The following is a 14,968-nucleotide window of genomic DNA, read 5'->3' as shown; positions in this document are numbered from 1 at the left end:
GTTTGTGTTTCGAATTCCGCATTCCCATCTACCCCCCGATAACCTTTGATTCCCTTGCCTCACAAGAATCTATCTACCTCTATCCTAAAAGTACTCAATGACCCCACCTCTACCGCCTTTTGAGGGAGAGAGTTCCAAAGTCCCACAACCCCCGAGAGAGAACATTTCTCCTCATATCCATCCTAAAAGGGCAACCCCAAATTTTAAAACAGTGGTCCCTAGACCTGGACTCACCCACAAGAGAAAACGCCCTTACCATGTCCAGCTTGTCAATACCATTCAGGATCTTATATATTTCAATCAAATCACCCCGCATTCTTCTAAACTCCAGTGGAAACAAGCCCAGTCTGTCTAACTTTTCCTCATAAGATAACCCACTCGTTCCAGGTATCAATCTAGTAAACCTCTTCTGAACCGCCTCCACTGCATTTACGTCCTTCCTTAAATAAGGAGACCAAAACTGCACACAATATTCGAGATATGGTCTCACCAATGCCCTGTATAACTGAAGCATAACATCCTTACTGTTAGGTTCAATTTCTGTTGTAATAAAGGCTAGCATTCCATCAGCCTTCTCAATTACTTGCTGTACCTGCATACTAACTTTTTCTGACCCATGCACTAGAACTCCTAGATCCCTCTGCACTTCAGAATTCAGTCCTTCTCTGTTGAAGTAATACTCTATTTTTTCATTCTTCCTGCCAAAGTGAACAACTTCACTTTCTCCCACATTATACTCCATCTGCCCACTCACTCAACCTATCTATATCCATTTGCAACCACCTTAGGTCCACTTCACAGCATACTTTCCTGCTTATCTTTGTGTCATCTGCAAATCTAGCTATCGTGCCTTCACTCCCCTCATCTAAGTCATTGAACACATTGTAAAAAGTTGAGGCCCCAGCACAAACCCCTGCGGGACTCCACTCATCACATCCTGCCAATCAGAAAAAGACCCATTTATGCAAACTCTATTATCTGCCTGCCAGCTAATCCTCTAGCCATGCTAATATGTTATCCCCTACATAGTGAGCTTTTATTTTCTGCATTAACCTTTGATGTGGCACCTTATCAAATGCCTTCTGGAAATCCAAGTACAGCATATCTACAGGCTCTCCTATATCCACAGCTCAAGTTATTCCTTCAAAGGGCTCCAATAAATTGGTTAAACATGATTTCCCTTTCACAAAACCAAGGTGACTCTTCCCGATTACTTTGAGTTTCTCTAAGTGCCCAACTATAACTTCCTTAATGATCGATTCTAACACCTTCCCATGACAGAAGTGAAGCTAACTGGTCTATAGTTTCCTGCCTCCCTCCCTTCTTGAATAGAGGAGTTATATTTGCTACTTTACAGTCTGTTGGAATGTTTTTTGTATCCTCTATAGTGAAGACAGAAACAAAATATCTGTTCATTTCATCTACCATTTCGTTATTATCTATTATCTATTAACTCCCCACTGCCACTGTCTAGAGGACCAATCCTCACTTCACTTACTCTTTTCCTTTTGAAATACCTGTAGAAACTCCGGCTCTCCATTTTTACATTTCCAGCTAGCTTTCTTTCTGTCATACTCTAATTTCTTACTCCTGATTAACCTTTTAGTCATTCTCTGCCATTGTTTATGTTCTGACCAATCATCTCATCTGCTACTCATCTTTGCGCAGTTATATGCTTTTCCCTTAGGTTTGCTGCTTTCCTTAATTTCTTTAGTTAGCCACGATGGTGGGTCCCCCCTTTGGAATTTTTCTTTAAAGTACAAATATACTTATTCTGAATATCCTGAAATATCCTCTTATATGTATGCCATTGCTTCTCTATTGATCTATCTGCTAGCCATGTATTCCAGTTCACTTCAGCTAGCTCAGCTTTCATGCCCACAGGATTGCCCATATTTAAGTTTAAAATACTAGTTTTAATCCCACTCTTCTCCCTTTCAAACTGGATATAAAATTCAATCGTATTGTAGTTGCTGCTGCCTGGGATGCATTCACTCTGAGGTCATTAATTAATCCTGTCACATTACACAATACAAGTCTAATATAACATGCTCTGTGGTTGGCTCCAGAACGTGCTGCTTTAAGAAACTATCTCGAAAGCATTCTATATACTCTTCATCCAGGCTACTACTGTCAGTATGATTTTTCCAGTTTACATGTAGATTAAAATCGCCCGTGATTATTACCATCCCTTTATCACAAGCACCCAATATTTCTTCTTGTATACTTTGTCCTAAATTGTGGTTACTGTTGGGAGGCCTGTAGATCACTCCCACTAGTGACTTCTTTCCCCTACTATTTCTCATCTCCATCCAAACTGATTCTACATCCTGATATCCTGAACCAAGGTCATCTCTAACTATTGCATCTATGCTATCCTTGATCAACAGTGCTACCCCTCCACCTTTACCTAGCTTCTTATTCTTCTTGAATATCGTATGCCCCTCAATATTCAGGACGCAATCCTTGTCATCCTACAACTACATCTCTCTAATGGCTATCACATTTATTTACTTCAATGTGCGCTATCAGTTCGTTTACTTTGTTATGAATGCTATATGCATTCAGATACAGAGCCTTTAGTTTTGTCTTTTTGTTATCTTGGCAAAATCTAGTCTTGACTATTGGTGTATTCTTAGGTTTTATCTCTCTGCCCCTTCCTGCTATTCTATGACCCTCATTTCCCATATCACTATCATGGTCTCCTGCCTTGAATCTACCCCTTGATTTGCCATATCTAGCTAAGCTTGATCCCTCATCGCTCCCCCCCCCTCCAAACCGTTTAGTTTAAAGTCCTCTCTACTTCCCTAGTTATGTGATTTGCAAGAACACTCATCCCAGCATAGTTCAGGTGTATACAGTCCCAATGGTACAGTTCCACTTTCCCCAATACTGGTACCAGTGCCCCACAAACTGGAACCCACTTCTCCTACACCAGTCTTTGAGCCATTCACCTCTAATCTTATTTGCCCAATACCAATTTGCATGTGGCTCAGGTAATAACCCAGAGATTATTGCATTTGAGGTTCTGCTTCTTAATTTGGTACCTAGCTTCTCATACTGACTATGCAGAACCTCCTTCCTTGTCCAGCCTATGTCGTTGGCTTTCGTCCAAGTAGGTTGTGAGTACCTTGAACCTGTTTGATGATTACAAAGTCTGAGGCTCCTCCCCTACTGTCTGCTCAGTCCTATTAGCTGCCTCACTGACTGTCATATCCTCCTGTCCCTGACAGCTGACCCAACAGACGATCCTATTCTAAGGTGTGACCATCTTCTGGAACAAAGTATCCAGGTATTTCTTCCCCTCCCTTATGTTCCACAGTGTCTGCAGTTCAGCTTCCAGATCAATAATCCTGATCCTGGAATTCCTCTAGCTGCTTACACATTTTGCAGACGTGTTTGTCCTGGATCGCCTCAGCATCCAAAAGTTCTCACATTCACAACTGTAACATAACATCTGTACAGCCATTGTTACTTAAGTTATTTAGTTAACTTAATTTAGTTACTCACTTAATTAACTTAGAATATTTCCTATGTATACCACGTCTCTTTCTACCGTGTACCAAATTCCCACGTGAACCTAATTTGTTACTCACTTGGTCTCTGTCTCACTTTGGCATAGTTGCCTGTCTCCTCGCGCGCCCCTTTCTGTTAGCAGAGTGCAGACTGCAGTGTTGGTTTTCACATAATAATTAAACATTTAAAAGAAAATTAAGAAAGTGCCAGGTAGTTGGGACTTTTAAATTCAACTGGTGAGTGATAGCCTCCTGATTTTTCCCATCTGCTGATCTTAGTACACTTGATCATGAGCTAACTCCTGAGTTCTGCTGCCAGTTACCCATCGTTGTGCATCTGAAATCACTTTATATTGACATGGAGCAGGCAATGTTAGACTTCACAAAATACATTTCTCATATTACAGATGTGGGTGATAAGTTATTCGTAAGACTCAAACTGAAATTTGTAGATTTGAACTAGCAGTTATACAGAAATGTTACTTTATATAACTACATTATAGTGTATTACATAGATTCTATGTAATATGTGATAGAACGTACAGTGCAGAAACAGGTAATTCAGCCAACCAGACTGTATGTGCCTGATTCTTCCAATGAAGGCTTTTTGATTTTGTATGCACAAATATTGATTGCACTTTGTGTTGTCATACACATATAAATACTGTGTTGTCATACACATATAAATATTGTGTTACAGCCTTATTTTTTTTAATTACCCTGCTTTCTGCAGAAGAATCTTCAAATTCCCTGCCTCTTCTGTTTCCTTGTGGTGCACTAAAAAGAGAGATACTTCCCAAATGTCTAAGAGAAAACAGTACGTATTAATTTTCTGAGGTAAAAAGAAAACTATTTTGCATTGGAGATGTGTAATGAAAACAGAAAATGCTGGAAAAGCACAGCATCTCAATTAGCATCTTAAGATAAATGAGAGATTAATTTTCAGGTGTGACAGTTCATCAAAACCCATTAGTTTTAATGAAGAAATGTTAACATACTTATCTTTTCAGATGCAGGTCAATCCACTATACATTTATTTTCTTTTTTAATTAAGAATTTGCATCTTCTTAATATCAATCTGTTCTTACTTGAATTATGAAAATAATAGACATTAAAAGTTTATACTTATATCTATGACCATTGTTAACTGCTCACAATGCGGTTTCCTCTACATTGGAGAGACCACGTCCAGAATATGTGTCCACTTCACAAAACACCTTTGTTCAGTTCGCAAGCATGACTCTGGACTTTCAGTCACCTGTCATTCTAATTCTTCACCTTGCTCCCACTCTGACTTTTCTGGTCTTCTGCAGTGTTTCAGTGAAGCTCAACACAAGATAAAAGCAAAATACTGCGGTTGCTGGAAATCTGAAACAAAAACAAAAATTGCTGTAAAAACTTAGCAGTTCTGACAGCATCTGTGGAGGGAAAGACAGAGCTAACGTTTTGAGCCCGTATGACTCTTCTTCAGAACTAAAGAAAAGTAAAAATGTGGTGAAATATATACTATTTAAGGGGGGTGGGACAGATGAAGCTGGATAGAAGGCCATTGATACCTGGAGGCAAAGGAGAGATTGCAAAAGATGTCATAAACATAAGCTCGAAGGGGTTTTGATCGTGGTGGCTAAAGGAGGTGCTAATGGTGACATTAAAAGTAGAAAGCAGGATGGGCAAGTGACAGATGGCCCTAGTGGGGGGAGGGGATGTTGTGGAAAAAAAGATTGAAATAGGCTAAAAGATGGGGATAAAACAATGAATGGAAATACATTTTTAAAAATAATAATAATAGAAATAGGTGGGGAAAAATATGTTTATATAAAAATTTAAAAATAAATATTTGAAAAAAGGGGATCAAAAAGGAGAGAGTTCATGATCTGAAGTTCAGAACCATAATAGGGTCGCCCTTGTCTTCACTTTTCACCCCACCAGCCTCCGCATTCATGGGATTATCCTCTGCCATTTCCGCCAACTCCAGCATGATGCCACCATCAAACACATCTTCTCTTCACCAACCCCCCCCCACCCCCCCCAACCCCGGTCGTTATTCTGTAGGGACTGTTCCGTCCAGGACACCTTGATCCACTCCTCCGTTACCCCCAACACCTCAACCCCCTCCCACGGCACCTTCCCCGGAAGGTGCAACACCTGCACCTTTACTTCCCTCCTCCTCACCATCCAAGGGCCCAAACACTCCTTTCAAGTGAAACAGCACTTCACTTGCACTTCCCTCAATTTGGTCTACTGCATTTGCTGCGCCCAATGTGGTCTCCTCTACATTGGAGAGACCAAACGCAGACTGGGTGACCGCTTTGCGGAACACTTTCAGTCTGTCTGCAAGCATGACCTAAACCTTCCTGTCGCTTGCCATTTCAACACACCACCCTGCTCTCATGCCCACATGTCCATCCTAGACCTGCTGCAATGTTCCAGTGAAGCTCAACACAAACTGGAGGAACAGCACCTCATCTTCCAATTAGGCACTTTACAGCCTTCCAGTCTGACTTTAGGTCATGAACTCTCTCCTTCATCCTCAACCCTTTTTGATCACCTTTTTTCAAATATTTGTTTTTTAATTTATATATATATATATATTTCCCACCTATTTCTATTATTAATTTAAAAAAATTATTATTTTATCCCCACCTTTTAGCCTATTTCGATCTTTTTTTCCACACCAACCCCTACCCCCACTAGGGCCATCTGTCACTTGCTCATTCTGCTTTCTTCTCTTAATGTCGCCATTAGTACCTCCTTTAGCCAGTATCACCACCATCAACACCCCTTCGACCTTTTGTTTATGACATCTTTTGCAATCTCTTCTTTGCCTCGTTGGCCTTCTATCCAGCTTCACCTGTCCTCATCCCCCTTGAACAGTATATATTTCACCACATTTTACTTCTCTTTAGTTCTGAAGAAGAGTCATATGGACTCGAAACATTAACTCTGTCTTTCTCTCCAAAGATGCTGTCAGATCTGCTGAGTTTTTCCAGCAATTTTTGTTTTTGTTTAAGCTCAACACAAGCTTGAGGAACAGTGCAGAAACAGGTCAACCAGTCTTCCAATGGAGGTTTTTTGATTTTGGATTTATACCTTTCACAAAACTGATTATGCTTTGTAGTGCCATGCAAAGATAAAGATTGTGTTTGAGCCTTATTAAAAAAAAATCTTGTCCCACTTTCAGCTAAAGAATCTTCAAATTATCTGTTGATTGGACAATTATCAGCCTTTGGACTCAACACTGATTTCAACAATTTTAGATAGTAACCTCTGTCCCTATTTTGTTTCCTTTTCCTTTGCTGGTTTATCACTTATTTCCTTTTGCTATTCATGATCCTGCCATTCACACCTCCTCTAGACATATCTTTTGTTTCTTCACAAGTGCCATTACCACTCCCTATGGCCTTGCACCATGAACACTTTTGACACTACATTTCTCCTGCCCTCCATTCTATTGCAGACCTTACCCTTTCCCTCGCTCAAAACGTATTAGATTTCTAGCTTTTCCCAGTTCTGATGAAAGCTCACAGATCTGAAATGTTAACTCTGTCTCTTTCGCCACAGATGCTGCCAGACCTGCTGAGTATTTCCAGAATTTTCTGTTTTTATTTCAGGTTTTCAGCATCTGCAGCATTTTGAGTTTATGACTGATCATTACCCATCAAAAGTTGATGCAGTTTTTGATTTCATATTACTTTTCATTCTTACTACCCCAGTCCACCCCTGCCATACTTAGCTTCCACAAAAGTTTTCAGTGCAATACAGTGTTAATTTATATAGGAAATGAGATAAAATGAGCAGAAGTAGGGTTTTCTTCACTCTCACACTCTCCCTGAACAACCTTCCCAATCTGGCTAATTGTCAGCACAAATCAAACTCACAATCTATCTGGGAGTCCAGCTCTCCAACTTTGCATCTACTAAGCTTTCTAAAACTACTTTGTGTTTATTCCAGTGTCTATATAACGCTGGGATAAACATGAACTCCCCACAATGGGAACACATAACAGGAATTCGGCCACAAATATCAAAACATCTGATTCACAGTTTATATAAAATTCCATTCATTACATTTAATTGTAGCATTCACTCCTGAATGTTTTGTTTTCTCATTCACAACTTATTTACACAGAGGAGGAGCCTCACAGTAAGTAAATCTAGGATATTTTCATCCCAAAATTCTGGGCTGTATTTAAATTTAGATTTCAGAAAGGCTGCTTTCTACACAATGCTCTCCTTTCAGAGATTTCTAATAATTCTTTGTATTTTTCTCTAAAGTTTTGCTGTAATACATAAATGTGTCTTGTAAACTTGCTAAGAATCAATCCTTGTTGATGTATCAGTTGCAATTAATAGGAAAAGAAATAATGTTGATTAGATCTGTTCTATTCCTATAGAGAACAGTATATACAAAGGGGTGATGTGCATTATTAGAGCTTTGACATCTATAATATAAACAAAAATAAGTATTGAGCAAAGTCTGCACTAATTTCAGATGTGCCTTTGGAGAGCTTAACTGTCTATCAAACATCTCAGCATCCGTGCTTCCAGCAAGCTTTGAGTGATTATTTTTCAGAACAGGTATGTGATTTGGGTTATATTCCACCATGTCTACTTACAGTACACAAAATGATATTATGTAAATCAATTGTTCATGAACTCTATTAACCAAAGTATCCACCCTCAGACATCATATTATAAAAGAATCTTTCTATTGTAATTGCAGTGAATATCTTTTCTTGGGGGTTTAATTTGCTCTCAGCACACTTAATTTTTTCCTGGTTTTCCCTCAGAAACATAGATGTTTACTTAATACATCTTTGTACCTCAGATGAATTAAGGCAGACAACTGTGAGCAGCCATTGGATTGGAGCACAGGTGGGAGGGGAGAACTTCAATAATGGTGCTGTGTTATGTTAACCCCCAGCTATGGCATATTCAGACATAGAAAGGCCCACTTTACTAATTATTGTGAATAGCATGAGTGAATGGGGAAAACTGGTTGAAAGAGCAAATGGCTACTATCAATGGGCCCTGGCAGATGTGGGAGACAATAACTTGGAATATCTACTGAGTACAGCTGGATCTTCACAAGAAGATATCCAGTTTGGAGAAAAGTGCCAACTTAAGCAACGAGGAACTTTGGCAGTTATGTTGCATTTAGTATCAGGGGATAATTTACCATATGAAATACGGTAAAAATGTCTGAATGACTTATGTCCTCAGGGAACTTGATTGGCAGCCCATCCACCATCTTCAAAATCCACTCCCTCCACCACTGATACACACCATCTACAAGGTGCACTGCAGGAACTTACCAAGGCTCCTTTGAAAACACCTCCCAAACTCGTGACGTCTGCCGTCTAGAAGGAAAAGGGCAGCAGATGCATGGGAACACCACCACCTGCATGTTCCACTCCAAGCCACACACCATCCTGATTTGGAACTATATTGCCATTCCTTCACTGTCGCTGGGTCAAAATCATGGAACTCCCTCCCTAACACACTGTGGGTTTACCTACACCACATGGACTGTAGTGATGCAAGAAGGCAACTCACCACCACCTTCACAAGGGCAATTTGGAATGGACAATAAAAATGCTGGCCTAGCCAGTGACACCCATGTCCTGTGAAGGAATAAAAAAAGAACCTAGCAAGTCTGGACTATGTGTGACTCCAGTATCACACCAAATCGTTTACTCTTAATGCTCTCAAGGCAAATAGTAATGGGCAGACACTGCTGCCAAGACCCAAAAATATAGATATGATTGCCAAATACTTTATATTGACCCATATTGGTGCCAATTATCTCACATTACTGTTCAAGGTACTCCAGCTGTCAATGATGTTTGCCTGTGCCAATTTAACATTGACAGACTTATTCTGGAGACTTCACAAAAATATTAATTTTTTATACAAAATCTCACTTTGCTGGTTCCCTTCAGGGAACTAGTTTTAAACAGGACAAATCAACATTTGGGAATGGAGTAAATGTGTGCATTCTACATTGACTGTTGCTTAGCAAGGGAGTAACAAAACAGAAAATACTTTAACACCAGGATCATGGATTATTGGACATTAGTAACATTAACTCATAGATGCAAGTGCATAAAAAAGTTACTGTTTCTTTAATGTTAATAAGTAAAATTGATACACGCTTAAATATGTTCACTTGATCTAGCACTCAATTCAGATAAGCCGTCAAGAAATAACTGTTCACAATATTAGCATAAAAATGGTTCATATATTCAGGGGCATTCCTACATCCACAATTTTAAGGGAAATGATAACCCTTTTAAAATGTAAGGTAACAAATCCATTAAATCAGTGAACAGAGGAATGTCATACAAACATATTGTATATTTGTACATAATGGGCTGAATTTTGCCGTCGGCAAGCAGGGGGTGGGGCCCGCTCGCCGATGCATAAAATGACGCGGGATGACGTAGGAGGGAACCCCCAACGTCATCCCGCCCTATTTAAATTTTCAGGAAGGCGGAGGCACAGCCAAATCAGCTGTCCGCCCGCCAACCTGTCAATGGCCAATTGAGGCCATTGAGAGGATCATTGAAACAATGAAAGGACCTGACCGTCCAACCTTAAGGCTGACGAGCAGACCAGGAGCCCCGACGGGATGAGGTTTCATGCAGGGATTTAAAAAGTTTATTAAAGTTTTACTGTAATTAATGAACATGTCCCATCTCGTGTGACATTGACACATGAGCGGGACATGTTAAGGATGTTTCTTTTTCTATTTTTAAAACTGTCAGCGATCTCCCGAAGGCAGCACTTAGTCTCAGGGAGATGTGCACTCTCTCGTGCACATGCGCAAAAGAGCACACTCTCGCTTTTGGGGAATCCCCCCCTCCCCCTCCCCCCCCCACCGCCCGCACAGGGAGCTCATAGCAATTCCTGGTGGACATCACGCTGGCAGAAAATTCTTCCCAATGTCAGTCAGACATTCTAATATATTTATAATGGCAAAATCAAAAACTTTTTATTTTCAATGATTAGGATGATTGACATAAGATTGCAATTTATGATGCTGTTCTACCAAGTGATTTGTTTTCTCCTGGAATTCTATAGTTCGGAACTGGTGAATAAAATGCTTTAATCTATTTTCCTTTTTTCTACCAGGGAATCCCAAAAAGTATCACCTTTTTCAGTCCATCTGGTGTCAAGTTTTGTCTGAACTCTATTAAAAAATTGGCAGGAGAATTCATTGATAAAATTAAGGTACTATTCTTATGAAATGCCCCTCATGTTGTGCTTAAGTGGTTTTATCCCCAAAATAAAGCTCATGATGGAAAATACCATAGGGCCAATTCAGCAAATGTGTGTTCACAGACAGTATCTTTGCAAGGTGGGACCAAGGGTAGGATTTTCCCATGGGTGAGAGGGCGGGGCCTGCTTGCCGATGTGTAAAATGACGCACGGTAACGTCGGGCAGAACTCCCGATGTCACCGTGCCCCATTTAAATTTTTCAGTAGGCGGGGTCGCAGCAAAATCAGCTGTGCACCCGCCGACCTGTCAGTGGCCAATTGAGGCCATTGACAGAGTCGTTTAACTAATTAATGGACCTGCCCATCCAACCTTAAGGTTGGTGGGCAGGCCAGGAGCCCGGCGGGAATTAGAAAAAGCATGAAACTTCAACCACGGGCGGGATGAGGTTTCATGTAGGTTTTAAAAAATGTTATTAAAGAATTATGGACATGTCCCAACTCATGTGACAGTGTCACATGACAGGACATGTCAGGAATTTCTTTTTTCTCTATTTTTCATATTTGTAACAGAACAGCCAATCTCCCTGAGGCAGCACTTAGCCTTGGAGATGAGTGCGCTCTTTTGTGCACAAGCGCGAAAGAACACACTCTCGATTTAGGGATTCAGCCCCCCCCACACCACAGGGAGCACATAGTGCTTCTGTGCGGACGTCGCACTGGGTGGGCCTTAATTGGCCCACCCATGTAAAATGGCGCCACGTCCCCGATTGGGGGGCGCCAATCGGAGGCGTGCCTGTGCGCGCCCACAATTCAACTTCGCCCCCGATAGAGAGAAAATGCCCCAAGTCTCTGATTCATAATACATCAAATTCAGTAACGTTTTCTAATTTTTGGGGACTGTGGCACACAGTGTATGTAACCCTCTTTGGATCTCTTAATTTTAGTCAATTATATTCAAATTGATCCAACACAAAAATTAGCAATCCTCTTCAGTTGTTCCCTCTTTCGGCACAAGTTTCTCATTTATAATAAGCATTATTGGGATCCCTTGGTCTGACTCTCACAAAGTTGATTCTTAACAATATGATTGACAGTTTAGTTTTGCATTGAAAGTATTTTCTTTGTACGTCTCACATAGCTGTATCTGAATTATTTGATACTGGGGTTTACTGCTGCATTTCCCGCTGCAAGACCATTTTTGCAGATAAGTTTTCCTACAACATTGTTGCTTATACCAAATGCTTCATTAACATGCATAATTCTATTTCACATGACAATGGCAGTTGTGCAAAAGGAAGAAGAGTTCACACAGAAAAATTGAAGACAGGTGCGATTGCTCCTTAGGTGTTGACTTGGTCTCAATCCAGGAGCCAAATCTTCCGAAATTGTCACACCTCATGATGTGTCTGAAGAGGCCTACCTCTATCATTTATGCTTCACACATGAAACCATCTCCCCAAGCCTGATTTAGTCTACAACACGAATACCCTGCTTTTGACTCAATGTTTCCACAGCCTTGTATTTTGCACACCCAGATCCTTCCAAACCAGCACTGATGGCATTTGCCACATCAGTCAGCCTTCAGTGTCCCATTGCATAAACAAGTGCCAGAAGCCTTCTTTGATACTGATAACTGTCTTCACATGGATAGGCTGCTACAATAGGAAAAGATGCAGGCCTTTATCAGTTGACAAGGCTTCCAAAAGTGCACGGACGCAATGATGACATGCACCTTTTCCCTTACACTGGCTGCTGCAGTCCCCTAACTGTCACTTGAGTTTTCCGAGGGCCACCTGGATTGGGTATGTATAGCATCAGTGCCATATCTATATATCCAATTGCAAACCCCTGTTTATGAGTGTCTCCTGGGAACAGCCTCTTGGCCACCATTTAAGTATGTGTCGCCCATCATTAAAGGTTTTCTTAAGCCAACACCTTAGCTTCCATGCCAGAATTGACAGCCTTGTGTATTGAAACCCTAGATTTCAATAGCAGAAATCACAGAGTTTGAGCGGGATAATGGGCTTGTTCTTTGGACCTCTGCCTCAGGGGCTCCATCCCCCTAACTTTCTCCCAGAGTTCTCCTCCTCCTTCCCCCATGTAGATGTCTGTTGAGCTACCACTGGTTTTCCAGTAGTCTACAAGTTTCTCCGTCTGTTTTGTATTAGTAAACAGGTGTCAAACCAGCACTTTTGCAGTTTATGATATACCATGGAGGAAATTTTGAACATTCTCAAAGGATTGCCTGAAGTGCTTATTAATGAGCTTCCATATAGGAAGCCCTGTAAGTTAAAAATCTGTAAGCCTCTGTTCAGGTTGTTCATGCTTCTCTATAATTATCTCCACTTGACCCTTCTTATTTGAGCCATGTGCCTTGCCAGGTGCTTTCTCCTAAACCAACAAATAAATGAAGTGAATGATTTTATATTCTTTCAGCTATATTATGACATTTTGTTTTATCATTGTCTTTACAGTTTGCAGCAATAGGACCAACAACAGCTGAAGCCATGGAAAGAGAGGGACTGGCCGTGAACTGTATCGCTGAAAAACCTACACCACAAGATCTGGCAGTTAGCATAAGAAGGGTGCTGTAACAAAGTGCAAAGGACATATTAGTAAAGAGGTGCTTTTTTCTTAATGATAATATGTTTGCTTTGTTATCACCCATTCTTGCTTTAGATTGTAGCTTTGTGTTTCCTTTCATTATAAAATTGCTTTAGATCAGGACAGTTCTCTGATTTGAGCAATTTGTAATTAATTCTCTGAAGAAAAATCTGTAGTAGTGCATTTTCTTAACATGATTTTCTAAAGCATTTATATTTGTCAATCCATTGGAAATTGCTTGTTGGTTAGTCACACTGATACAAAGAAATACAAAATCCCTTTATAAGGTAGTGTCAAATTTACAATACGCAATCTTATTACATATATTTTTCCAAAGAGCTTTAAGAAATCTTCATTATTAAAATTAATGTGAAAGTCTTGCAGTCCTGTACTATAACAAAAAATGGTCAGTAACCTTTGTTAGTATTTTATGATCATAAGAGGAATTTTGGAGTGGTAGGGTAAGATTTCAAGGAACAATGTATGGGCCACTTCTCTATACGCAACTGAATGTAATTCAATTTGATGGTAAAATATTTCAATTATACATATTCATTTGACCTACAAGGCCTAAGCATTGATATTCAGGGCAGAAGTCTAAATTGCAGTCAGCTATTGTGAATGACATATGATCAATTGCTTTCAGTTAGGCAATTGCCCACCTTTCTATATACAAATATAAATCTTTATCCAAGTTATTTTTGGTTTCCAAACACATTGCCACTGTTTTGTCCTTGGAATGGCAATTAGAGCAAATATATGCCTGGGTTATTCCTATTTACCTTTCATTTCTACATTCTCCTGTAGATTGGTGAATGACCAATAGGCTGGTACCTGAGCAGCATCTTGTATATTTGTAAAAGCTAATTTGATTCTTGGGTCTGATATTGTTGTAATTGTTTTGCAATGTGTCAATTTTTATTAATTCTGAGGGATATCTAATCTACTTTTAATATAGTTTGGATTTTAAATGGCCAAGAAGATCCCAGGCTTGGAGTCAACATTCTTTGATGGATTTCTGTTTTGCCAATAGTTGAGCCAGCTATGACAACTTAAAACAATCTTTTACATAATGGTGAGAAATTAAGAATTCTGTAATCAAGTGAAATATTCACTTGCTTTCACGTAATTTTAATGAACCTGATTCATAGCTTACAGTGCCAATATTCAGTTTGTCAGGTGCTATTTGTTCATCAGTTAGAAAAAGGGAGCATGAAATGCATCCTGGATGCCCTACAATGATCTGGATTTTGCAGGGGATGGGGGGAAATGAGAGCTTTCACTGTCATTACTCAACTGAAACTGACAACAACTTCTGGAGTCCAGAAAGCTAGAAGATGCTGTCAAAGATTCTATGCCACTCCAGAGGGTGCACTGTTGAGGCATCCCCAGATTGCAATCAAAGGGAAATTTTACAAATTGACAAAAACTTCCACTCTTACTCTTGTCAACCTTACTGTAAAAAAAAATTGAAAAAGTTACATCTTGCTGATTGAGAAATAACTGGGTTTTTAACAGAGTACTAACTTCATAATTACTGCCAAATACCCTCACAGGCTCTGAAAGAGGAAATTTATATTTGTAGAATGTCAAATTTCTTCATTATAAAAAGTGCAACATGTAAAACTT

At 39.9% G+C, this 14,968-nt stretch overlaps 1 protein-coding gene across 4 annotated transcripts in view; it reads left to right on the top strand.

Moving 5' to 3' along the window:
- Positions 1-14,968, top strand: part of uros (uroporphyrinogen III synthase) — a 27,072-nt gene extending 12,104 nt beyond the window's left edge. For 2 of the 4 annotated variants that reach the window (XM_041209447.1, XM_041209446.1), the window contains exons 7-10: positions 4,249-4,332; positions 8,007-8,092; positions 10,649-10,747; positions 13,210-14,968. In XM_041209447.1, coding sequence (XP_041065381.1) covers positions 4,249-4,332; positions 8,007-8,092; positions 10,649-10,747; positions 13,210-13,329 — 389 coding nt within the window. In that variant the 3' untranslated portion in view covers positions 13,330-14,968. The remainder of the gene's footprint in view (positions 1-4,248; positions 4,333-8,006; positions 8,093-10,648; positions 10,748-13,209) is intronic. The other 2 variants (XM_041209448.1, XM_041209449.1) reach the window with 2 other exon arrangements.

This window comes from Carcharodon carcharias, chromosome 17 (assembly GCF_017639515.1).
Source record: "Carcharodon carcharias isolate sCarCar2 chromosome 17, sCarCar2.pri, whole genome shotgun sequence".
NCBI lineage: Eukaryota > Metazoa > Chordata > Chondrichthyes > Lamniformes > Lamnidae > Carcharodon > Carcharodon carcharias.
Note: the sequence above shows the minus strand (reverse complement) of the source record. Positions and strands in the feature narration are given on the sequence as shown.